The following is a 25,982-nucleotide window of genomic DNA, read 5'->3' on the forward strand; positions in this document are numbered from 1 at the left end:
AGGGAGGGGCAGAGGGAGGAAAATGAAAAAGAAGAATCAAACTGGGAAGAAAAAAGAGCAAAATATAAGGGAGGAAGAGAAGAAAGGATTCATGTGTTGGGAAATGATAAAGTGTCAATGGCTCATGAAGATACTGAGTTAGGTCAGTTTCTTTGGTTGGCTACCTCGTGTCTTGGCTACATACAATACAAGTAAATGCTGACATATAGGCAGATTGAAGTTGCTTGGTAAATAATGTGGTTTAAAGTAGGTGATTCTGTTATAGTTGTCTTGCTGATCTTGTTGGGTAATATGAGAAAGAATAATACAGATAAAATCCCATTAACAACAAGTATCTATAAAATTCATTAAGAGTCAAATTTCAGCTAATAGCTGCCTGTTTTAATTTGTAGCCTACTGGATCTAATCATTCAGTATGCATAAAAATCCCTTGGGTGACTGTCAAAAAGTTGCTGGTCCCCAGAAACTGATTCTGAGAATTAGGACATGAGCATAGCTTTTGGGGGGGCCACCATTTAACCCACTAATGGAACTTCTTGAATGTGGTTTGTGGCTTTATGTCTTTCACCAAACTTGTGATGTTTTTAGTCTTTTTTTCAGAACTACAATCTTTCTGCTCTCCTGCTGGAACCCTGATGACACAAATTTTAGACCTGTGCCATTGTCTCATAGGTGTTTGGGGTCCTGTTTGTTTGTCTGTTTTACTCTTCTCTCTGTTTAGATTGGATACTTTGTGATTTATGTTCACGTTCACCGACTGTTTCCTCTGTCATTTCCATTTTGCTATTGAGCTCATTCTGTAAGTTTTTTTTTTTTTAATTCAGTTATTGGGGTTTTTAGTTCTGAAATTTCATTTTGGTTCTTTATATCTTGTGTTTTTGCTGTGACTTTATTTTTCCGTGATTTTTTTTTTTTAAAGATTGTTTGCAGTTCTTTGGAGCATGTGTACAATAGCTGCCTTAAATATCTCTGAGATAATTAACATCTGTGTCCTCTTGGCATCGATATCTGTTATTGTCTTCTCATGCAAGCTCAAGTTTTCATGGTTCTTCATATGCCTCATAATTTTGGATTCTATCTTGGGCATTTTTAATGTTTTATTAGGAGACTCTTGGTCTTAATTTAAATCATATCAAGAATGTTGATGTTTTTATTTTAGTATGTAAACAACCTGGCTAGATTCATACCACAATTTTACCCTTCTTCTATGGGGGGTGGCTCCAATGTCAGCTACATTTTCAAAGCCTTTGCAGTGCCATTCAAATATGTCTTACGTATGTTCCATCCTATGGTCAATCTAAGGTCCAGATGGCAGGTCGTTTGTTCACTTGTCACCATTTTTGGCATCGTGACTGAGGTGGGATCTGGGGGGTGAGCTCAGTATTTCATAAACAACTTCATGGGGTTGTTTTCCTGAGTCCTCCATCATCGTGATTTATCTGGCACTTTCTAGTTCCCTGGGACTCCTGTTTTTGTTTCTCCAGTCATAAAGCTGGAGCTTTAGTTACCCTATGATACCACACATTTCCTTGACTATGCTTATGTCTGTGACTAAATGGCAGGAGAGAAAGGAAAAAAGCTGTGGGTATCACAGCTCCTATTGAAGAAGAAGATTCTTCTCACTGTTTCAGTTTCCTACAGGTCCCATTGCCTCTGCTGTCGCTACAGCCACTTTGGGGTTGCCTGTGGTTTGGGGTGTGAGAGAACAGAGAGAAGAGGACAAAAACGGGACAAGAGATTTCCACATTCTGAGTGTTAGGATTATTTTCCCTTTCCTGCTCCTTGAGAATGAGGCTTCTCCTAGAGCTCTGTCTGTTCTCATTGATGCCTAGGGTTCAGGCTGCATTGCATTTGGTCAGGAAATACGAAGGGACAGAAAACGGTAAATTCACCAATAGTTCAGTGATACTTGAATTCTGGTCTTCTTCCCAATGAGGCTGCTCCTATTATTCAGAGTCCTCAAATAGTTGCTCTGTGCATTCTGTCCACCTTTAAGTGATATTCAGTGGAGAGACAGGGTGCAGTACGTTTGCTCCGCTTTATCCTGGACTGGAACCCTCACAGCTTTCTTCTTAACCTGTGTTCTATACTACTTCTCATCCTTTAGGACACGATGGGGTGGTAGCTACTCTGATGGAAAGACTAAAGGCTCTGTTCTTAGTGTTGTGTGCATACTCCACAGTCTCAGGACTCCCACTGCCCATGGCATCATAACCTGATGTGCACTGAAAAACCAATTGTTTTATAAATAGTTATTACAAAATGACACATTATGCGGTCTGAAGGTACATTTTAGGTTTTGTTTTTAGACTAGGAAAATGATCTTACTTTTTGCATTTGTGTTCTCACTGTAGGGTAATCATTCTGTGTTATCACACTATCCTAGGTTTTCCCAAAGGATCAGCCAAAACCTCACCTCAAGCCACGCATATGATAACGTAAGTAACAAGATTCTTTTCTAGCAGTGCACCTAGTCAGCAGATTCTTGTGGCCAGAAAAGAACTCACGGTCATTAATTCCCATGTTCTGCTCAGTATTGTGTTGATGCACAGCCCCTGTTGGCAAGATGGTTAAGGATCAAAATTTTTTTGGAGTTTGTAATTGCTGTCTCCACTTCCTTTGCTTGTATTCTCTTTGACTTCAGACACGCTCTTCTACCACTCTGTGGACATAACTCTTGTCAAGATCACTGGTGACTTCTGTATTATGAAATTTAGAACTGCAGTTCCATAGTCCCTCATTTTATCTAATTTATCAGCAACAAATGACAAAATCGTTCACTTCCTCCTTCTTGCACACATGGCTTTCAGACATCAGTCACTTTGGTTCTTCTCCTGCCTCACTTTCATTTCTTCTCCATCTCTTTTGCTGGCTCTTCCTCCTCTACTGATCTTTCATTGCTGGAGACCCCAGGGATCAGGCTTCAGACTTCTCTATCTACATTCATTCCTCTGTGGTCTTTTGGTCTCATACCTTGAAATAACCATTCAATTTCTGACAACCTACAAGTTTGTATCTCTTGTAGGTCAGACCCCTTCTCTAAACTCAGAACTCATATATCCACTTTCCACTTAATATCTTCTCTTGATTTCTTCCCAGTCTCCACTCTCAACCTGCCCTTCCTGTAGACTTCCCACCTCAGTCAATGGCCTCCACTCTCAACCTGCCCTTCCTGCAGGCTTTCCACCTCAGTCAATGGCCACTCTACTCTTTGCTGCATAGGTCAAAAACCTTGGGTAATAGTGTTTGACATCCACCTTTTTACTTTTACTTTTAAAATATGTCAATTATCCAGCTACTTCTTAACACCTCCACTTCTGCATCTTAGTCCAAGCCACCATCAGGTGGACATTGCAGTGGCCTCTAAGGGAAGCCGTTTCAACCTTTGCCTCCCTTCGCATCCCTCCTGCCCACCTCAAAATCTGTTCTCAAAACAAAAACTGGGGCATTCTTTTTCAAAAAGTAAAGTCATATTATGTCACTCATTTGCTCAAAACCCACCTATGAGTTTCTTCCTCACTCTATTTTACTCAGTAAATGCCTGAAATGCTGATCTGACCACACCTGTCACCGCTCCAGCCTCACCTCCTGCCCCTCTCTACCTTGGCTCACTCTGTTCCAACCACACTGGCCATCCCCACTTCAGAGACTGTGAACTTGTGTCCTCTTCAGTAACCACAAGACTCACTTTAGTCAAGCTCTGCTTAAATGCCTCCAATGATGAGACATTTCCTGACCACGACCTATTAGAGCAGTATTCTACTTCAGTCTCTCTCCCACCCACTACTCTGCTTTTATATTACAGCACATGCCATTGGATATCTGTTTACATTTGTTGATTGTCTGCGTCATCAGGGCAGGAGCTTGGTCTGCTTTATTGCTTTATTAATAGTGCCTGGCAGCTGATACGTACTCAGGATATATTTGTGGAATGAATGAGGAAAATTCTGAGAAATTTCTAATTATGATTTTAATCTTTTATCAGTCCTGATTTTGTTGTGTCACTGAGTGCCTCTCTATAGATTTAAGATTTTTTTTTTTTTTCCTACTCAGGACTGAGATTTTATATTCAGAGTGAAACAACAGAGAATCTGGCCTGAGCCATTGAATCTGCTTCATTTTTAAAAGCAATATATGTTTTGTTTTGTTTTTTTCAGTTTCTATGGGAAATGGGGTGCATTAGGCATAAATCCAGACAAACATATAGTAAATTCTTGCCTTTGAGATAGAGTCTCACTCAGTCACCTAGGCTAGAATATATAGCAAGATCATATGATCATAACTCACTGCAGCTTCAAACCCCTAAGCTCAAGGGATCCTCCCGCTTTGGTCTCTGGGGTAGCTGCGACTATAGGTACGAGCCACCATGCCCAGCTTTTTTTTTTTTTTTTTTTTTTTTTTTTTAGAGCTGGGGTCTTGCTGTTTCCTAGGCTGATCTTGAACTCCTGGGCTCAAGTAATCCTCCCGCCTCATCCTCCCAAATTGCTGAGATAACAGGCATGAGCCACCATGCCCAGCAGAAATGAAGTAAATCTCATAAGTGATGATTACCTAAAAATACTAAAGTAATAATTAAAAACAACTTGTTCTTGTCCAGTTCAAAGTATATGGTTCTTGGAACAATGTACTTGGAAGTGTAGGAGTCTAATAAAAGAAAAGCTTAATGTAGAATGTTTATATGAACATGTGTTATGCTTTCTTCAGTTTCTGGAACATTCAAATTCAGTGTTTCTACAGCCGGTTAGTCTACAAACCACTGCAGCAGCACCATCAAACCAGAGTCTGCCACCTTTGCCCAGCAATCATCCAGGTACATGGGACGTTATGATTTGCATCAAATAAGGAAACTTACGAGAATATATGAGTCTGCCAGAGATTCGTTGGTAACTGAAAATAGGAGAAATTAGAGGTGCTCCTTTGTATTTTTAAGCTAATGAAACAAATTCAGGGCAGATACCATTATGACTGACTCCAAGAGACTGTAAAAATGCTTGTGTTAAACTGACTATTGTGTTTTGACTGCTAAGGTAAATTAACCTTTAGTTGAGGGTTGGAAACCTTTCTGTTATATACAGACTTGTTGAACTTGGGAGTAGCATTGGAACACCAGTCTGTTTTGGTTGTGTTTATTAGGATCTAATATTTGACGTCTAAATTTTAAAAAGAATATCAATTGCATGTATTCCTCGAAAAGCACAATGTATGTTTACTGGTCTCTTTTTTTGCCTAAAGCGATGACAAAAAATGATCTCCAGCCACCTAATTACTACGAGGTAATGGAGTTTGATCCCTTAGCTCCTGCTGTCACTACAGAGTAAGTCATTTATAAAATGATTAATTGATGTTTTTGTCTTGGTTCCCTTTGATAGCAGAGCTAACAGGCTTGGTTATACATTTAACTTTGTTTAGGTCTTGCCAGAAATTGATGGCCTTATTAAAAATGCCTTATGAGGTTTTATGGCAGCTGTTACTCTTAATGGTCTTATCGTTCCGGCCGTGTGACTAAAAAATAAAAATGCTGGGGTTGCACATTAAGAAGTAACTGGAACTAACATGCTTAATGGACTCCTCGTAGATTCCTTGGCAGAAAGTCATGTTCTCTTTAGCTTGAGAAGGGTACTAGTCACTGGTGACATAAGTTTATGCCACATTGATGGAATATTTTAGCTGCTCAAGAACTGATCCAAAAAAAATCTTATATTAGAACTTGATTTTAGTCTTCCAAAGCATTAGTATAACAATTACCTTTTACTTCAAATCCTTAAAGCAGCATTATTGTATGATTTCATATTGGGCAAGATATATAAGTATCAGTGGAATGGTAAGGTCCTTAGAACTTTAATATACTTTGAGTGACTGAAGGTTACTCCCCAAATTGTTAAAAATTATTAAAGCACGTTTTTCGGAAATCATTGTTCGGAAACTGACAGCCTACAGGCTACATCTTGCTTGCAGTTGGTTTTTTTTTGACCTGTGCAGAATTTAAAATGTGCATTTTAAAAATTAATTGCTGGTTCGGGAAACTTTCAACCATGTTTTTCCTTGGCTCTCACACTGATATAACAATGAATGCAGACACTTGGGACCCCCAAATATGTGAGGATTTCTCTCCATCAGCAGGCAAGCAATGAATTCTACAATGGACACCAGCTGGGTGTCCTCTGATTCAATTCCAACATCATCTACCTGGAGATAGGTTGAGGGCTCAGTCCCCACCACCCTGACACCTACCTTCCCAGACACCAGTCACAAGCCTGGGCCTCCAAACTTAGGACTGACTGGCTTCAAGTTGGGTTCCCATGCCTGCCTCTTTGGGTTTGATTAGTTTGCTGGAGCAGCTCACAGAACTCAGGGAAATACTTACATTTACTGGTTTATTCTAAAGGACATTGTAAAGGATGCAGATGAAGAGGCCATGGAGTTTCTGTGTCCTCCCTGGAGTCCCACCCTCCAGGTACTTCCACATGTTCAGCTATCCAGAAACTGACTCGACCCACCCCAAACCCAACCCAGTCCTCTAGGGTTTTTAATGGAAGCTTCTTGATGTCAGCAGTTCCTTCCCCAAAGGTATAGGGCAGGACTCTCTCTAGGGAGGCTCTTATGACCCACAGTCAAAAAGGTGGGCGATTAGAGTGGTGCCTTGGGGCAGGTGAAAGGAGGACTAGAGAAGGTCAGAGCAATTCTGCTTCCAGAGGCTGGCTCCTAAGGCCTGACACACCCAACATTATAACAAAAGACTGTAATAAGGGCTATGGGAGTTGAAAGCCAGGAACCTTAGACAAAAACAGTATGTATCATAAGACCACAGTTGCCAACAGCTGAAAACTTGGATATTTGAAAATAAAAAATCTGGACTTCTTGATCATTTAGATACTCTGGCAACACCAAGCCTGAATTTTTACATGCCAGCTATGGGCTGGGGCTGAGTAGTAGCTATCTCCTTTACACAGGCAGGCTCTGCAGCCCTCAGGCCCTGTTACCCACCAGAAAACCCAGGGTTCATTCACCTGGGTAGTAACAGACGACTCTTCCCAAGAACACAGGTTTTGATCAATAGCAATTTTATTACTTAGCACAAGTAAATTCTTTAGGGGCCAGGGTCAGAGGGCATTCTCTTGTAACTTCTTCATGTTGATCCAGGGACACTGTATCCAGAGATGTTAGAGGAGTGAAAATCTCTAGGCACTAAAACTAAATATGTTTTAGGATCTCCCAGGATGGGTCGCAAAGGCACCTACAGTTGAAATTTTTCTAATCTAGAAGATACAAATTTTACGAAGAGGTTAAAGATGCAGGGACCAAACAACAGTAGTAAGAGCAATAAAATTAGTGGCCCCATTAGGGGAAGAAACTAAGTAACACTTGGTATTGCTAATTTGAGAGTTTCTCAAATAGAGTTAGAAGTATGGCTATTAGGCCGGGTGTGGTGGCTCACCCCTGTAATCCCAGTGTAGCAGGACCAAGCTGCAGACAAAACTCCTCAGACACCTAGTTAAAGAAGGAAGGGGTTTATTCAGCCGAGGGCATCGGCAAGACTCCCGTCTCAAGAGCCGAACTCCCAGAGTGAGCAATTCCTGTCCCTTTTAAGGGCTCACAACTCTAAGGGAGTGCGTGTGAGAGGGTCGTGATCAACTGAGCAAGCAGCGGGTACATGACTGAGGGCTGCATGCTCCGGTAATAAGATCGGAACAAAACAGGATAGGGATTTTCACAGTGCTTTTCTATACAATGTCTGTAATCTATAGATCACATAACCAATTGTCAGAGGTCAATCCTTAACTACCAGGCCCAGGGTGCACCGCCAGGCTGTCTGCCTGTGGATTTCACTTCTGCCTTTTAGTTTTTACTAATTCTTTCTTTGGAGGCAGAAATTGGGCATAAGACGATATGAGGGGTGGTCTTCTCCCTTATCAGCACTTTGGGAGGCCAAGGCGGGCGGATCACCCTGAATTCGAGATCAGCCTGGGCAACATGGTGAAACCCCATCTCTACTAAAAATACAAAAATTAGCCAGGTGTGGTGGTGAGCGCTCATAGTCCCAGCTACTCAGGAGGGTGAGGCAGAAAAATCGCTTGAACCCAGGAGGTGGAGGTTGCAGTGAGCCCAGATTATGCATCACTGCACTCCAACCTGGGCAACAGAGCGAGACTCTGAAAAAAAAAAAATACATATTTTATATATATATATATAGATTAAAAGTGTGGAACCAAGAGGCTTGGGCATGGACCTTCCTAATGTTAACTTCCTATTTCCCCTGAGGTATTTATTCAGGTACAGCAAGAGGAATTAATAACTGCACAGTCTCCTCCCTGTTACTGCTAAGAGGCAGTCTAATGCTATACAGTTATCTAGTACCACATTAGCCAAGGAGTCTTATGAGGTCCCAAGTTTGGAACTTCCCCAGGAACTAGGGCTAGCATGGCAGTGCCATGGGCTCAGAACACCTCTATCCTGTCTTGATTTAGAGAAATTGTGGCTCCAACCTTAGAAGTCCAAAATGAGAATGGGACATTTGGGGAACAGAAGAAAGAATGAGTCAAAGTTTTAGATACCATTTCATGGACCAGAGGCTCCAAGAATCTTTTATTTCCTTTGAGACACATCCCTTATATACATTCCCTCCTGGATAGGAGTGATCAACACAGAAAACATGGCTACAGTGTTGATCAAAAACTCAGCTGATGGCCAGGTGCAGTGGCTCATGCCTGTAATGCCACACTTTGGGAGGCCAAGGTTGGAGGATCATTTGAGCCCAGGAGTTCAAGACCAGCCCCGACAGCATAACGAGACCTTGTCTCTACAAACAAACAAAAAGAATTAGCCAGGTGTGCCTTAGTCCCAGCTACTTGAGAGGCTAAGGTAGGTGGACTGCTTGTGCCTAGTTGGGGGCTGCAGTATGCCATGATCACGGTGCTGCACTCCAGCCTGGGTAACAGACTATGTCTCAAAAAAATAAAAAAAATTTAAAAACCCAACTGGCTGCCCCCCTTATTCTGTGTAACCTGCGGGGGAGATGTGGATCTTGTTTTGAGGAGCCAGGCAGGGAGCCCCATGGCCCCATCCATCAGTTTCTTGTCCAGTTACAGGGAACTGGTACCTGAGGCTTGTCCTCTTTCTTCCCTCTCTGGGGATGATTTGGACATTCCCTTTCCCAGCATCCTTTCTGCTTCCAGTAAGCACATTGTTTGGGCCTCAGTGTAGGCAGGCCCTGATTTCCATGGCGGGGGCCCTGGTCACTCACCCATGCCATTTTCTTCCTGGTTTTCCTGAAGTAGTCTGTAGGGCTGCTGCATCTTCTTGTCCTCCTTTTCATCAGATGCCACATCTCTTTACTGTAGACCTTAAAGGAGATGTCTACCAGTTGGAAAGGGGGAGTGTGGGGACTTATTGCCAATTTTTAGAGTTTTCTCTGAATATCTGGGGCTGAGAGATGAAGTGGGATTAAAGTACTACTGGGCTTTTGGGTCATCTGGGTCCCAAGGGGTGTAATTCTGGAGGCGTTCTTATTATCAATTTAGGAATGCTGATGGATTTTCATTAGGGCCTTGTTCTGTTTCTCTGAGATTTCCCCAATTGACCAGGGGCTGGCTTGCTTCCCTCATACCTCTGAGAAGCATATTCCTATAATGATGAAGCCACTCTTGAATCTTGTCATCATTGGGGTCCCAGTTTGGGTTAGCTATTGGGACTGACACCTCAACAGGACAGGTCACCAGGTTATCAGCACACATATTGTCTGCCTCCTCCTCAGTTTTGGCCATGGTGGCAGATTTATCTTCTGTTGTGAGCAGGGTTGCTGTTAAGGTCTGCACACCTGGCCAGGTAGGGTTATGTGTGGAGAATATTCTCCATATGCGAGTTATGAACTCTTGTGGGCTCACCCGTAAGCCCTTACTATGGGATTTCCAGTTATATAAGTCAACAGTTTTAAAAAACATAGACCCGAGCAAAACCTCTTTCTCCAACAGGCATGCTCTGAGTGGGAACAGTCACCTTCCAGGGTTATATGCATTCCCACTATGAGTGGTGCTCCCTGGCAAAGAAGAGTACGGGGGGCGGGGGGGCTGCTATTGCCATAGCAGGAGCCATTGCTGGCTCTGCAGAGTTTGGGGGGCCCGGCAAATACATAACGGGCCCTTGCTTTCCCCTGGAGGTGCTGAGAGCACCATTCCCAAGGAAGAAGGTGGACTATGCCCCTGTATTGGTCAAGGTACCAGGCACCGAGTAGAGTTAGAGGGCCTCACTTCTCTTGGAGAGGGAAATAAAGGGACTCTTCTTGTTCCCTTCCCTACAGGCCTCCACATGACTGGTGCTTCCTCTTCAGAGGCTTCTAGAATTGGCAATATAGTTCCCTTTGGCCAATTTACATATTCTGCATTTCATCTGCAGGGCAGGGTTTTGATAGAGGGCCATAAAACATTGCATATAGGGTATTTCTTCCCATTTACCGTATTTCTTGCAAAGTAAGTCCAACTGGAGAATTGTAGTAAGTGACCCATGTTCAGACCATCTCTTCTGATCTCCTAGGGAATACTGGGGCCAGGCTCTATTACAGTAATATATCATTTGCTTTTTGGTCATGAGTTGATATGCAGTTTCCATTGCCAGAGGAGGCACCCTAACAAGCTCTCCTTCCAAGACCTGGTCCACCACATCCTAGGGTCTCTGCACAGAGTTTGAGGGGCTTCCGAACTCTGGAGATTAATGATAACACAAATCCCACAACTCAGCTTGAATACTTGTGGTCCTCTTTGCTTGCCACTATGCAAAGCCATCTGGAGTGGAGGTCCGGGAAAGCTGAGAGTGTTAACAGTGATTTCCTTTCCCTGGGTCATGTTCAGTCCGGGCAGCCTCCCAGGAGATCTCATGGAGACACTGAAAGTAGTTTTGGATCCAGCTCAGGTGGTGGGGAGGTAGGTAAATCAATCAAGTGAGGTGTTTCTTCAGAGAAAGCACACACACTCTGTTCACATAACCTTTGTATCACTGCATTCTGGTTCCAGGGATCATGATCCCACCAAAACTGCCCCCCTTTGAAAGTTGGTCTCCTCATCAAACCAATAGCAGTCCTGTGACTGCTGCAAAACAAAGCCTGATATTTTAGGGGTTGCCACAGACTAAGGGTAGAGGAATCCAGACTTCATATTCATTCAGGCTACAGACAAGGAAGAATATCGAGCCCTACAGTCATACCAGATAGGGATCAACTCCTGAAGATAAGCATCCTTTATGTTGGGGATTCCCCTTGTTAAAATGATGGCGATGTCTCTCAGTCTCCCAGACCTGAAAGAAGGAAGTTCTTTTCCTCAACAATTCTGGATCCCTTGACCTAGGTCCTAATCCTGACAACCCAGAATCCTAATGATCAAAACCCAGACCACTCTTTTAGTAGTTCATGGAGCTGCTGCCTCGAAGGTGCACCGAACAAAAGGTCTGGACTCTAGGCAGCCACTTCTACTCTCCCAGAGAGATCTTGTGGTGCTGGTTAGTGCACTACACTAGACACCAGTTCGGGGGTCCCAAGGCCTTTCTCTAGTCTCCCTCTTGGCAACCGGGATGAGTTGGCCCAGGCATGCTTCCACAGCCCACTGCTTTGCCTGCCAGGAGCCTATAAGGGAGGTCAAGTCAGGGCTCAACCCTGGGTCCCATATGGGGTGCCGGACTTGTTACCCCCCAAAAAAACCTGAGATTCATTCATCTGGTGAGTAACAGACAACCCTCCATGAGAACACAGGTTATTTATTTATTTTTTTTTTGACAGGGTCTCGCTGTGTTACTCAAACTAGAATAAAGTTGCTTACTGTAGCCTTGACTTATGAGGCTGAAGCAGCCCTCCCTACTCAGCCTCCTGAGTAGCTGAGACTATTGGGGCACGCCACCATGCCTGGCTAATTTTTTTTTTTGAGACAGAGTGTCACTCTATCAGGCTGGAGCACAGTGGGGTGATCTTGGCTCACTGCAACTACCGCCTCCCAGGCTCAAGCAATTCTCATGCCTCTCCTGAGTAGCCGGGACCACAGACAGGTACCACCACGCCTGGCTAATTTTTTGTATTTTTAGTAGAGACAGGGTTTTGCCATGTTGCCCAGGCTGGTCTTGAACTCTGTCTCAAGTTCATTTACCTTGAACTTGGGCCTGAGCCTCCCAAAAAGTGCTGGGATTGTAGGTGTAAGCCATCGTGCCCAGCCTTTTAATTTTTTCTTTTTTTATAGAGAAGGGGGTCTATGTAGACCAGGCTAGTTTTGAACTCCTGCGCTCAAGCAATCCTCCTGTCTCAGCCTTCCAAAGTGCTGGGATTATAGGCATGAGCCACTTGAGCCACTATAACCAACCAAGAATGTAGGCTTTGAGCAATAGGAGTTTTATTACTTGTCACAAATAAACCACTGGGCACAGTCTCCAAAGCAGGAAAGTGACAGGAGGGTTTTATGGGGTGATAGGGAAGAGGGTATGTTATTGTATGGAGAGGGGTTGCAGTTGTACAGATGCAGTGAGTTATTTCAGCACACAGGTCACATGAAGCAAGTACACTGGGATCCATCTGTAAATTTCTGAGGTCTGTCATGAGCTGGTTTAAACCAGCTAGCTGGCTGCATTCCACACAGGGTTTGGGGAAAAAAGCAGGTGATTAATCAAGTTGATTGTATTCCTATAGTCCCTGGAGACCCTTCCTATCTGCTTACAGCCCCACCCAACCCTCTGCATCTCTTCTTTGGCTGACATGTGTAGACATTTGATATTATGGTCCCTGGTTTAATCCCTCAATGTAATGGTTGACTTAATTTATGAGCAGATGTTAAGGGACTTAGGAGTGCACTATGTATTTTTTCCTAACTCAGGTTTGAGAAATTTCTCTAAGTTATTCTGCCTGATAGAGTAGATATATCACTGATCATATTAGTGGTTTAAGAAACTAGCACTAAACTAGGTATGCTTTCTAGAAACTTGTTTTTTCTCCATCCAAATAGGTAGTGGAAAATTTCTTGATTCTATTCAAATTAGGAGCTTGCTGTATGTAGATATGGCAGTGTCACAGTGGGAGAGACAGTAAAAAGCTGAAGAGGTGAAGCTTTGGAACTCTTTATCCCTGTGATGGGTCTTTCTTTCTGGGGGTCAGAATGTCTCAGTTCTTTTGAAAGTCCCATGAAATTCAGAGACTTCTCTCCAAGGAAAAGTACAGAATCTTGCAGGAAATTACTGGGTTTTTTCACATCACTGGTTGTCCATGAACCCCAGGTTGGCAATTTTTGCTCTACCAGGACAAACAGTATGTTTATGAGGATATACACGATTCATTTATTTCAATATTATGTGCCAGGGACTATGACTGGACTAATTTATAATTTTGAGCAAGAAACATGCTCCCTTATCCTCACAGAGATTAAATGTAGCATGGATACAGAAATTAGACAAATCACCAAATACAGGTTTACAATTCGTGTTAATGTTATGAAAGAATATGGCAACTTGAAAGTGTATAACAGAACTAATTTAAATGGGGGTTAGAGAAAGCTTCAGGTAGCATTAAAAGCTAAGGCCCGCAATTCTTAGTTAAAAGTTTGGAAATGAATATTGTAGGCCCAAGGAACAACCTGTACAAAGACCCAGAGGACAGAGTTCTGGCACATTCAAGGAAATGGAAATGCTAAAGCCAAGAGTAAAGAAAGTTAAAAGGGAGCTCAGTACCAGATGAGGAAACTGTAATTTGGAAGCAAAGAGAAGTGAGTACAACTGTGAAGAACAGTGCTAGGGGCAGACAAGTAAGATGAGAACTGAAAACTAGATAATGGATTAGAGATCACTTGATGATTTTAGTAAAGCTACTTTGATGGACTGATGGATATAGAACCCAAATTTCAGTGCATCTGAAAAGCACATAAGAGATTAAGTAGAGACAGTAAGTGCAGGTAACTTCTTAGAACTTAAATGAGAAGCAGTGATGAAAATGGGTTTTGGGCCGGGCATGGTGGCTCATGCCTATAATCCCAGCACTTTGGAAGGCCAAGGTGGGCAGATCGCCTGAGGTCAGGAGTTCGAGACCAGCCTGGCCAACATGGCAAAACCCTGTCTCTACTAAAAGTACAAAAATTAGCCAGGCATGGTGGCGGGTGCCTGTAATTCCAACTACTCAGGAGAAGGAGGTAGGAGAATTGTTTGAACCCAGGAGGTAGAGGTTGCAGTGAGCTGAGATCACACTATTGCACTCTAGCATGGGCAACAAGAGTGAAACTCTACCTCAAAAAAAAAAAAAAAAAAAAAGGCAGGGTGGGGGGAGTTTGGTAGCTAGAGGATACCAAGGCATTTACTACAAGTAGAGATGGAATTAAAGACTGTACTTTGTATAAAATGGGAGATATGGAAGATGCTGGAGAATCTGTGAATGTCAAAGAATAGGATCTGGCATAGAAGGAGAGGTTGAAGACTCAGGAAGGGGAGAATAACTGGGTGAAGTGCTTCAGAAGCCAGGAATAGATAGGATCACAGAAATAACGGACAATACAGATGAAGATAAACTTGAAGATTTAGTGATGGGAAAACGAGAAAGTTTCCATATCAAGACATTTAATGTATTAAGAATGAGGTTTCTACCAGAGAGGTCAGAGGTTTGAGGAGAGTGAAGAAGACTGAAATCGTTTTGAGGGAGATAAGACCAAACTTTTTACGGAAACATTAAAATTGTAGGACCATTCTGGGGCCTTATGAACTTGGTGATCATGGTTTCACAATGCTGTGATTTTTGAGATTTTTCCTCAACCATGTTTTGCTATACTGTATATATGAATGCTGTGCTTTCAGTTATAGATATTTTCCAGCTACAGACATATGTAAGATACATATAAAGAACTGAATGGGCCTGGCATGGTGGCTCATGCCTCTAATCCCAACATTTTGAGAGGCTGAAATGGGAGGATCACTTGAACCTGGGAGGTTGAAGCTGCAATAAGTCATGACTGCACCACTGCACTCTAGCCTGAGTGACAGAGTGAAACCCTGTCTCAAAAAAAAAAAGAAAAACAAATGAAGGATGTCATTTAAAAAATACAATATAAAAAATGTACAGAAATGACAGTGACGAGCTACAGGTGGCTGAGGAGTCTGGACTATAATCACATAGGTTAAATAAACTGGAAGATGTAATTTTTTTTTTTTTTTTTTAAGACAAGAGTCTTGCTCTGTAGCCCAGGCTGAAGTGCAGTGGCAGGATCTCAGCTCACTGCAGTCTCCACCTCCTAGGCTCAAGTGATCCTCCCACCTCAGCTTCCTGAGTACCTGAGACAACAGGCCTGTACCACCACACCTGGCAATTTTTATATTTTTTGTAGAGATGGTATTTTGCCATGTTGTTCAGACTGGTCTTGAAATCCTGGACTCAAGAGATCCACCTACCTCAGCCTCCCAGAATGCTGGGATTATAGGTGTGAGCCACTACACTTGTCCTAATATTTTAAAAAATGTTTGAAACCAGAAGAACTGAAGACTTTTTTAAGCAAAACATAAACTGTCCAAATTTGAGCCATATTTCTCATTTAAATCACAATAAAAAATTAATTGGTTCTATAAAATACATACTTTTAAGAGGCATAGGTATTGCAACATTAAGGGCGGGTTTGGTGGCTCACACCTGTAATCCCAGCATTTTATGAGGCAGAGGCAGGCAGATCACCTGAGGTCAGGAGTTTGAGACGAGCCTGGCCAACATGGTGAAACCCTGTCTCTACTTAAAATACAAAACAATTAGCTGGGCATGGTGGCATGTCCCTGTAATCCCAGCTACTCAGAAGGCTGAGGCAGGAGTATCACTTGAACCCGGGAAGCAGATGTTGCAGTGAGCCAAGAAAGCACCATTGCACTCCGGCCTGGACAAAAGAGTGAGACTCTGTCTCCAAAAAAAAAAAGGAAGTGCAACATTAGAATTTAAGAAAACTAGAATATACACTTCAGGGCAGAAACTTATTTTTAACTCATATATAGCCGGAACTCCAAAAACAGCTCAATTTTTAATTACGGTGCTGGCAGTTAAAAACGAAAATAGCACTTTGAAATTGATATAGAACCCTTTTGCTGTGATGGCTTTGTTTCAGAGCTATTTATGAAGAAATTGATGCTCACCAACACAAAGGAACTGAAAATCACGGTGACTGAGGTAAAGACTTCAACTTATACAATTCCATATAATTTCAGTATAATTATCACTTTACATATTTAGTATTTATATTTTATAAGAGCCATCTGACTCTGTCACTTTGAAATATGAGTTCCCCTGAATCATTCCAATTGTGCTGAACCATTGTTCACTAATGAGATTCATTCTTTGTGATTTTCTCATCTGTAAATAAGACTTAGAAATATAGTAGTTTATGGTATAGAAATATTAATGCTAACCAAATAGATGAGCAGTAGGAGTAGCACTGAAATCAGGCATTTGTCTTTTATGTGCGGTTAATACTTGTTAACCGGTACCAGTAGGCCCATTTACTGTTAGTACTCCAAATAGGTCTGAGTTTTTCCTATTTTCAGCACTATAATCCCATGTATTTACTATTTAATGATCACCAATGAACTATTAAACTTATTTATTCCCCTTATACCCTCCTCTATGGAAGAAGCACATTCTTACCTTTCTTCTACTAGACTGTGGCTCCCCAGCCTCCCAGTAAAGACAAGAGAGTTATCAAGGAATGGGGAAAGAGGACAGTATGAATACTGGCCATTTTCTTCTCTTTATTTTAGAAGAAAGTGGATGATCAGCTCACTAGCCACATGAAAGGTGCCAACTCTCTAAAGGGTAGACTGTGCAGCTTTGAAGCCTGGAAGACAATACCTGCCACCATGTCAAAGCCACGCTGCAACATTTCTGCTATAATGAAGATTAAATAGAAGAATAACAATTCCAGGATAACACTGATTCCTGACAACAGCGTGAGATTTCAACAGAACTTGTTGGAAACAATTACTCACTTAAAACTTCAGCAGAAGAAAAATTACTTAGTCCTTAGGCCAACCAATTTAACTGCAGTGTCATATATTTCACAGGCCCTCCTACACTTAGAAATCATCACACAGCTGTGATAAGAGCAGATTATTTTACTACAAAATAATTCTGAATAGATGAAAGCATAAAATGTGAGAAACTGAATGTATTATTCAGGAAGAATACTGAGTGCTTTCATTTAACTAAAGTTGAATGTAAAAGTCAATTTGCACTTCTTTATAATCCTCTGGTTTAGAATTGTAAATTGTTAAAACCTTGATGATTGTCATTTAATTATATTTCAGGTGTCCTGAACAGGTCACTGGACTCTACATTGGACGGCCTTGAAATATGATTCTTTGTAATGCTAAATAGTCTTTCTTTCTCTTTTTACTGCAACTTAACATTTCTATTTGGAACACAGAAAATGAAAATATTTAGAATAAGTTGTACATTTGATGACAAATAAATCACTATTAAAATAATTTAATACTTTTTTTCTTTTTTACAAAGGTTTTTTTCCAGAACTTTTGATGTCAGTAAATCTTCACAATCCCACCTGTACATTTTAACATTCATGGGCTTGTAATGATGACGCTTTGGCTAGCAGCCTAGATGTATTTTATTTCAATTTCATGATACTACAATTTCAAAGTAATCATCTATTCAGAACTCTGAATATAAAATAGCCCTGAATCTGAAAGCACAAATCAAATTTGAAATAAGAATTTAAATCTTTGGACAAGCTGTTAGGGCTTAGTGACTTCTCTTCTACTTTGAGCTTTTAAAATACTGACTGTTCATAAGGAAAACAGCAACCAACTCTTTTTGATACAATAAACATGGTCAGAAGTTCCGGCCTATGACTTGAAACAAATAACCCTGATCATACCTTTTTGAAAAACATTGTCAGATTCATTGCTGTAAGTATGAAGAGTTAATAATCTGGAACGGAATTATAGAATTAAGATGAACCCATGCCTGCGTATTTAAAAAACAAAGTGGCTTAATATTATCAAACTCTTCAGTATGGTATTGAATAGTCAATCATATATTCTAGCTAGGTATGTGGGTTTCTTATGACAAAAGCTGAACTTGTTCTCTCAATTTTAAGTGAAATAAATTAGTTGAGAAAAAGTAGTTATTTAAAATATAAGGCTTCATATTGTACAGTATTTCTCCTTTGAGAAGATAGGATACATGATTTTCCCAAAAATCAACTTTGAAGGAAGACTTAGTTGCTGACTTCAATTATATCCTGGAACTGGCAATGTGTGCCCTTCCTTTGCTTCAAAAAAAGTGTAAGAAAGAGTGATAAGATCAACATTAATCATTCTTGGATCTTCAGCAAATTCAGGATCAATGTAGAAAAACACTGGCATGTCTACTTCCTCTTGGGGATTAAGCCTTTGTTCTTCAAAACAGAAGCACTGGAAATTATAGAAAGACTTTAATAACATTTCTATTCTCATATTGCATAACAAACTATACAGTTCTTTTAGCATTCTAGTACACTTCTTGATTTTAATAAGCATATGGTTAAATACACAGTTCTGTGATAAGAGCATCTTTTCATCTCAATGAATTCTGCTTTAAGGATCAAGAACAAATTCTAATCTTAAAAGCAGATACTCATTTGGTTTGGTTCTCAATATCTGCATAGCAGGTATAGATAGTGAAGAAAAATAGCTTGATATTTAGAAGAAATTAGTTTTCAGAAATCACAAGATCTACTAAAAACACTAAGTTTCATACTAAACAGTTTCATGTACCTTTATCATATTCTGTAAAGTTTACACTTTGTTTTACCTGTATTTTATTGAAATACTGTCCAGCTTCAAATGGAACAACATTGTATGTAGAAATTCCAATTACTGGTTTGTCAGTAGGATTCTTAGCTCTGTAAAACGCCAGTGCAGTCTCTCCTGGCACCACCTGTTTTGAAGAATATATAATCAACACTTTGAATCTCACAAAGTTCCTCTTTTCCCTGCTAAATTAGTCTCATTATTTTGCCTATTCATCAGACCATAATACCTAATCTAATGCAGGGTTCAGCAAAATAAATTGTGAGTATTACTCATAAACATATTACTTTAAAAACTTACTTGCATATGTCAATGAAGAACCAATGTTCTAATATCTACAATTAGTTATGAATTGTCCTCTTGTATATTTGAGGTCTTCAAGGAATAACCTGCAAATTACATTATTTAAAACGTGTCCAAGCCAATCATATAACAGCCCTAGCCCAACTTTTCTGTAACACTTATACCTGAATGTCATGATTGACTTTTTTTTTTTTTAAAAAAGATACCAACATTAAACTTACCTTAAAACCAGAATAAAACTGACTGACTAGAACCTTTATTATGCCACAAAGTGTTAATACTTTGTTTGGAGAAAATAAGAAAATAGCAAGGCTTAAAAAATTTTTCCAAAGGATATTCTGTCACTTGTACCAATTCAGCCACTAATACCTTGTATACTACCATGTAATTGGATAAGATTCATAATCATAACCTATAAAACCTTTAATTATTAAGAGGTTCCGTCATGTTTACTAAACTGGGCAAGCAATAATATTTATAAGGCTTTTCCAATATGGGTTGAAATTAATTCACTCTGGCTAATCCTCAATTAATGAGATATCAGTTAAAATCTTTCTTACAGTTGGTTAAAATTTTAGGAAAGCTTTTAGGTATAGTCTCAGTCTCACTGGAGTATAACATAACTATTTACTACTTATTGATTACTTCAAAGGCCCTCAATTTTTTTTTCTTTTAGAAGGACAGGGATACTTTTGATATAAACCAGTAAACTAATTATTGTCACCAATGCTTTTCCACATTTTTCCCATGTCTTCTATGCCTGAGGAAAAGTCAGGAAGCTATATAGCCTGACAGTTACTGCTATTCCCAACCGTTTCACTCATCTAAACTTAATTTCAAAATACTGACGGGTTCCATTACTATAAATTTTTTTATTCCCATAGACTACTTTTTGATAGTGCCTTACACCTAATGTAAACAGAATTTATACTTTAATTTTTAAGTTACATGACAGTAAAAGTCAGTTTGGAACAAGAAAAAATGTCATGTTTTATTAGAATCACATTGTTAAAAGTAGTTGTCTGACAGTTTAAGTGATAAAAAAAGGAATTTACATTAATAAAGTAATCTTTTAATGACTGGTTAGTCACTTACATATATTTCTGTTTGCTGAGGTCTAAAGTTCCACTGGAGACTTGCATGCACATCTGCATTAAAGCTAATTTTAATGATTCGATCCTTAACAGGCACCATGTTTTCAATCTGATCTGAGGCATGACCTGCAACTGCTGATCCTCCAAGTCCAGTAGTCTAGAAAAAGATACCAAATATGTTAAACAATACTTTTAGGTGTTGATGATTATTTATTTGATAAAAGTTTAAAAACAATGTAGTATTAATAATCCATTTGGAGCCAAGTTTACATATGGTAACTGACCATTTCTGTAACTGTGTCAAGAGTCTGACCACTTTTGGGATGTCATGAGTCTGTATTTGTTACAGTCATTTCTCTTTTTCAGCAATCCCTTGGTTACCTGGCATGGTCAAAAATGAGTCTGGGAAAAGCAAAAATGAGTCTGGGAAAAGCAGAATCACTAGATAAGTGAACTATTATCACTGATAGTAGAACTCACAATTTCCAGCTTAGCTATTTGTAAAAAAAACACATTTCTCTTCATTGCTAGTATTTCATTAATAGAAATAAAATTTACCCATCACCTCGTAATTTCAGTGAAAATATTAATTCAATTTTTCCATATTCCTGTCTGGTCCTTTTCCATATCACAGCTTTTATAATCCAAATTAGATTGTAGCTTCACTTTTATTAACATTCTGCTTTTCTAAGGCATCATAGGTATTTTCCCATGTTGGTTAATGTTTTTGAATCTTTCTCTGTACTTCTCTGTAGAGCTTTTATATAAATCAGTAATCAGAGCACCTAATCCCTATGGCCACAGAAATAATCATAGGGCATCAAGAGTATCTGTGTCTGACACTTCTTTTATTCATGACAGTTATTTCCTTGACATCACTTTAAAAAAAAAGCCCTTACATAAATTACAGCATTATTCCCACATAAATGCTGGCATTAGGAGACTATGCCAGAAAAGAAAAGTCCTTTTGTCTTCTGCTGCTTCATCATCTAAAAGAAAGGTAAATTGATCTCCACAGCCTGGGCATGGTGGCTCACGCCTGTAATCCCAGCACTTTGGGAGGCCAAGGCAGGAGGGTCACTTGAGCCCAGGAATAGAGACCAGCCTGAGCAACACAGGGAGACCTCCTCTCTACAAATTTAAGTAAATTAACTTGCGCGCCCGCGCGCACACTCACACAGACAGAGTGAACTCCAGCTAAGAATACCAGTCATGGTGTTAAAATAGCAATTCCCAAACTTTCCTGCACGTTGGAATCACCTAAAACATACTTGACAATTACTGATGCCTGGTTCCCACTCTGGCATTGTGATAAAAATGGGTAATGTGTGTGGATTTTTAGAAGCTCTCCAGGTGATTCCCAATGCAGCTGTACAATGAATTTTGGAAGCCACTATCTTAAACACTTACTGAACACAATGTGTAGCTCTCACTTGTGGCATGATTTTTAAACCGAAATTCCTGTCCCTACCCTAGACTTCCTAACCTGAATCTCTGGGGTAGGGGATCCCTGGAACGTGTATTTAACGTTAAGCTTCACGGGTGATCCTAATGCCCAGCCAAAGCTGCAAATTATTAGCTAAGGACAAAGGCTAAATCTCTAAAATACGTGAAACTTGACTTTGCCAGTGGTTCTCAAAACTTGGCCTCAAAATCAATTGCAGGACTTACTAAAATATAGATTGCTGGTCCCACCCCCCCATGTTTCTGACTCAGTCCTGGAGTCGGGCCCTAGAATTTGCACTTTCAACAGGTTCCCGGGTGATGCTGATGCTGCTGGTCCTGGGCGCCACACTCCCAGAACCGCTACCATGTACTTAAGAGATTCCAAGTTAAGTACATTACAGTTATATATTAAAAGGGGCGGGCGAGAGAGCCTCAAAGGCCTAATTCATGCCTCTTTGTATGGAGGAACTGCTAATCCCAGTTTAAGCACAAGAAACACGATAAGTCCAATTTCCAGAGTTACCCTTAGCACATAAACCACATATGGTTTGCAGACTGAACGTATGAATAATATACATTTTAAAAGCGTGTGTGCGCAGGAGAGTAAGACTGCTGGATACCCGATTAGAGGCTACGGACCTTTTTTTTTTTTTTTTCGGACGCGGTGCAGTTCATAGATGAGGGAGTTTCACTCTGCAGCACAGGATAAGCACAATCACTAAGAAGAACTGGGTGCTACTTGCAGTTCTGCCACCAATTTGTTTGGTGGCTTTGGGTGTTAAGTGGCTGTTCTGAACCTCTCTCCTCTTAGGTAGATAATATCGGACACCTCTTCCACCTACAACCCGCAAGGCGAGGGCTTGTCCCGGAATTTGTCCTGCACCCCTCCCCTCGCATCTGCGCCCCCCTGCGCCCCCCTGCGGGCAGCGCCGGCCCCTACCTGACAATAGAGCCGATAAAGGGGTACGGCAGCGTAGGACGCCCCCAGCATGGCCACGGCGACAGCGGCCACGTAAGTGAGTGTCGTTTTGTTTCGCTGCCGCCATTCCTCCACATGCGCGCGCGTGAAAGGGTCGGAGCTCTTGGGCCGCCGCGGCGGTTGCAATGCTGGATGCCGGGCTGGAAGGCTGCAGTGCTTCCATGTCCCAAGCCACCTCAGTCCTTTCTCGGCACCTCCTGTCCCACTCCACTCTGGCCTAAGAAACGGCTCTACCCTCTCTGCAGCCCTGGCTGGAGACCCAGGATGGATCCAACGCCAGCCACAGAAAGTGACGCGCCTCCACCCCGGATGCCAGAGCCCTCCCATAACCCCCTGAACTAACACCCACGAGCCTCTCCGGGACGAGGTCAAATTTCGCGACGGCTGCTCCGTCTCGCGAGATCTGGGTTGAGCCTGCCGCTGCCTTGGCTACCAGGCTCCTCAGGTGGCAGCGCTTGCAGTCGGGCTACGGAGGCCGGGTTGCCAGATTACGGGTAAGTTTGCGTTTTGCTTTGTGACCGTTCCTCCCACTTCGCTTCCCGCCAGAGCGTCTCTTAACGTTTAGGAAGATGCGTTTCGCCCGTCCGCGTGCAAGCTTGCCATCACTTGGGGTTGTGCCTGTGATCTTTATTTAAACTCCACCAGCCTTTGTCTCCACCCGGCAGCCCCGGCGACGCTCTCCCGCTGTCTTTTCTCCTGGGGTCCCCTGGCCGCTGGCTCCTGTGCTTACTGCCCTGGATTTGGTTTAGGGATCACCTCTCTCAGGAAGTCTTGCTGCGTTAACTGCAGCCCTCATGGACACCCACGATGCCTGCATTTTCTCAGCCCGTGGGCAGTCGGCTTCCCCTGCTCTGATGCCCCTTTACAACTTGGCCAGTGGAAATCACCGCACAGCTGGAGCAAGAGGGAGGCTGTCAAGCTGAAGTTTGTTCGGGAGAGAGTGACCAGGACAAGAGGGCCATTTAAGGACAGACTGAAAGAAAAGAAGCCCTTGGGGGGATGTAATAGCTTTCTTCAGTTGTCCCACAGGACGAACTCGGGGGGCGGGGGGGCAGACAGCGTAGCAGATTTTACTGTGTTGGAAGGAAGCATCTTTCTAGAAACGATAAAATAGCAGTTAAGAGCTCAGGTTCTGAGGTTAGGCGGTTCTGGAATTTTACCCGGGTCCTCACCATGGCCCTGTGCCCTTAGATCAGTTACTTGCCCTCTCTAAGACCTGGTGTTGTTACTTGTAAAATGGAAATCATAATAGTAAATGAGAATATTCATATAACGCGACTTTCATGATGACCGAGGCATAGTAAGAATTAAGTTAGAAGTTAGGCTGTATTTCTACTTGCTACCTGGCCATTTATAATGGTCAGAGCAGGTATAATTATACCCCACTATGTGGATGAGGAACTTGGAGGCCTGAGAAACTTTAAGTAGTCATTCGACATTTTATTTATTTATTGCCTCTCAACTGTGAGCCTGACACCAATCGACCTGCTGGCGCTATAGCACAGAACAGGTCGGAAGATCACTTCTGTGATGGAATGTCCTTTCTACTGAGGAACTCAGAAAATAATCAAGTAACAATTACCTAAATAAGGGAACTTCAGATGAACAATCAGTACAGTGAAGACAATGGAATAACATAATATGATTGACAGTGATGAGAAAGGGTAGTAAAGTAAGGTCCTTTTGAAGAGGTGACATTTGAGTTTAGACCTGAATGATGATAAGGAGCTACCTGCTCAATGACAATTCCAGGCCAAGCAAAGGCCCAGGGGAAGGAAAGAGCTAGAATGATTGAAGAACAGAAAGGAGGCCACTGTGTTCCCAACATAGTGAGCAGAGTGGAAAGTGGTTGGAAATGGGGTCAGAACAGGTAACAAAGGCCTGGTAATACCAGCCTTTAAAGCCATGCCCAAGGGTTTGGATTTTATTCTAAAAGTAATAGGAAGCTATTGGAATGTTTGACTCATACAAGTGATATGATCGGACTCACATTTTTTGTTTTGTTTTGTTTTTTGTTTTTTGTTTTTTGAGACGGAGTCTTGCTCTGTCACCCAGGCTGGAGTGCAGTGGCAGGATCTCGGCTCACTGCAAGCTCCGACTCCCGGGTTTACGCCATTCTCCTGCCTCAGCCTCCCGAGTAGCTGGGACTACAGGCACCTGCCACCACGCCCGGCTAGTTTTTTGTATTTTTTTTAGTAGAGACGGGGTTTCACCATGTTAGCCAGGATGGTCTCGATCTCCTGACCTCGTGATCCGCCCGTCTCGGCCTCCCAAAGTGCTGGGATTACAGGCTTGAGCCACCACGCCCGGCCTGGACTCACATTTTTTGAAAGATATTGGTTACTTTGTGGAGAATGGATTAAAGGTGGGGGAGGAATGGAAGCAGAACAATTAGGAAGCAATTACAGTAGTCCACATGAGTGATGAAGGTCACCTTGAGTGAGTAATTGATTAACTTGTGGTCACAGGGCCAGAAAATTGTAGAACCAATAAAATCTAAATACCTTCTGACTTTTTTCTATACTCTGGCATACTGTCTTAAAAATTTCAGGTCTCCATGATTCTACAAATTTATTCATATTGTGTTATGACAGTGTTTGAAAATCTTTTTCATCTGCATGGGCCTTGGTTCTTGTACTAGATTCTCAGCTCTTCTAGAATTAAACTATGAGATTTCTTACAACATAGACTGAAATCCCCGACACCAACAATACATTTCCACTCACCATTCTTTTTCTCTAGGCACCCCTTCCTTATAGCTCCAGGTAGCAGTATAAATATATGTCAGTAATACAGTCTTCGTCTTGGACTCCAGTATTTTATTTTTTGTATAATAATTGCAAAATGAAACTCTTATGTACAGTGATATGAATAGCAATGAAGTGGTGTTGGTCTTTGTAGCTTTCTACTTTAATGAAAGAAAATATGCATTGTATCTGATCTTAGTATGATAATGTGAAATGACAGTTCATGTTTATGAAATACTTCTGAATGACAAATATTTTGGTTTTTTATATTTTGAATGAAATGTGTAGAACATCATTTAGTTCAATGTCCAATTAACAAACATATTAAACCATTTAAAACATTTCTGCAACATAATAGTACTCAAATTTCTTGTATACTCTTCACCAAGATTAGGGAATGATGAATATTCTTCAGTCTTTATCTGTATACTTACTTGTTTATTTCCTATTACAAGGATACTTTCTCCTTCCAAACCATAGAGCAGGCATCAAAACCGTAAGTTAATATTTATCCAGTATTACCATATGTAGTCAGCTTGGACTACTGATAACAAAATACCACAGACTGGTTGCTTAAACAACAGAAATACTTGTTTCTCACAGTTCTGAAGGCTGGAAAGTCCAAGATCACTG

At 41.3% G+C, this 25,982-nt stretch overlaps 3 protein-coding genes and 1 pseudogene across 12 annotated transcripts in view; 2 read left to right on the top strand and 2 right to left on the bottom strand.

Moving 5' to 3' along the window:
• The window catches only part of TOM1L1 (target of myb1 like 1 membrane trafficking protein), a 58,974-nt gene extending 41,517 nt beyond the window's left edge, over positions 1-17,457 (top strand). For 3 of the 6 annotated variants that reach the window (XM_033183559.1, XM_033183561.1, XM_033183560.1), the window contains 5 exons: positions 2,387-2,438; positions 4,705-4,810; positions 5,233-5,314; positions 16,083-16,144; positions 16,732-17,453. In XM_033183559.1, coding sequence (XP_033039450.1) covers positions 2,387-2,438; positions 4,705-4,810; positions 5,233-5,314; positions 16,083-16,143 — 301 coding nt within the window. In that variant the 3' untranslated portion in view covers position 16,144; positions 16,732-17,453. Of the gene's footprint in view, positions 1-2,386; positions 2,439-4,704; positions 4,811-5,232; positions 5,315-16,082; positions 16,145-16,731 lie in introns of all 6 variants that reach the window. The other 3 variants (XM_033183562.1, XM_033183563.1, XM_033183564.1) reach the window with 1 other exon arrangement.
• LOC117067253 (cytochrome c oxidase assembly protein COX11, mitochondrial) lies at positions 8,129-23,061 on the bottom strand. 3 transcript variants are annotated; one of them, XM_033183565.1, is made up of 5 exons: positions 22,564-23,061; positions 20,179-20,334; positions 18,782-18,907; positions 11,194-11,283; positions 8,129-9,340 (listed from the first exon to the last, which is right to left on the bottom strand). In XM_033183565.1, exons 1-5 carry the CDS (start codon positions 22,927-22,929, stop codon positions 9,065-9,067), a joined length of 1,014 nt encoding a protein of 337 aa, XP_033039456.1. In that variant the 5' UTR covers positions 22,930-23,061; the 3' UTR covers positions 8,129-9,064. The 3 variants fall into 3 exon arrangements, with proteins under 3 accessions (XP_033039456.1, XP_033039457.1, XP_033039458.1); XM_033183566.1 differs by lacking the exon at positions 11,194-11,283 and having other exon boundaries at positions 8,130-9,340; XM_033183567.1 differs by lacking the exons at positions 8,129-9,340; positions 11,194-11,283 and adding an exon at positions 16,703-18,402.
• On the bottom strand, positions 9,307-11,199 carry LOC117067255 (annotated as a pseudogene). Its single transcript, XR_004430663.1, has one exon. The product of XR_004430663.1 is annotated as an uncharacterized LOC117067255 (transcript).
• STXBP4 (syntaxin binding protein 4) overlaps positions 23,004-25,982 on the top strand; it is a 202,773-nt gene continuing 199,794 nt past the window's right edge. For both annotated transcript variants that reach the window (XM_033183556.1, XM_033183558.1), the window contains exon 1: positions 23,004-23,096. The gene's annotated coding sequence lies outside the window, so the exon portion shown is untranslated. The remainder of the gene's footprint in view (positions 23,097-25,982) is intronic.

Source organism: Trachypithecus francoisi, unplaced genomic scaffold (assembly GCF_009764315.1).
Source record: "Trachypithecus francoisi isolate TF-2019V2 unplaced genomic scaffold, Tfra_2.0 Lachesis_group20, whole genome shotgun sequence".
Lineage (NCBI taxonomy): Eukaryota > Metazoa > Chordata > Mammalia > Primates > Cercopithecidae > Trachypithecus > Trachypithecus francoisi.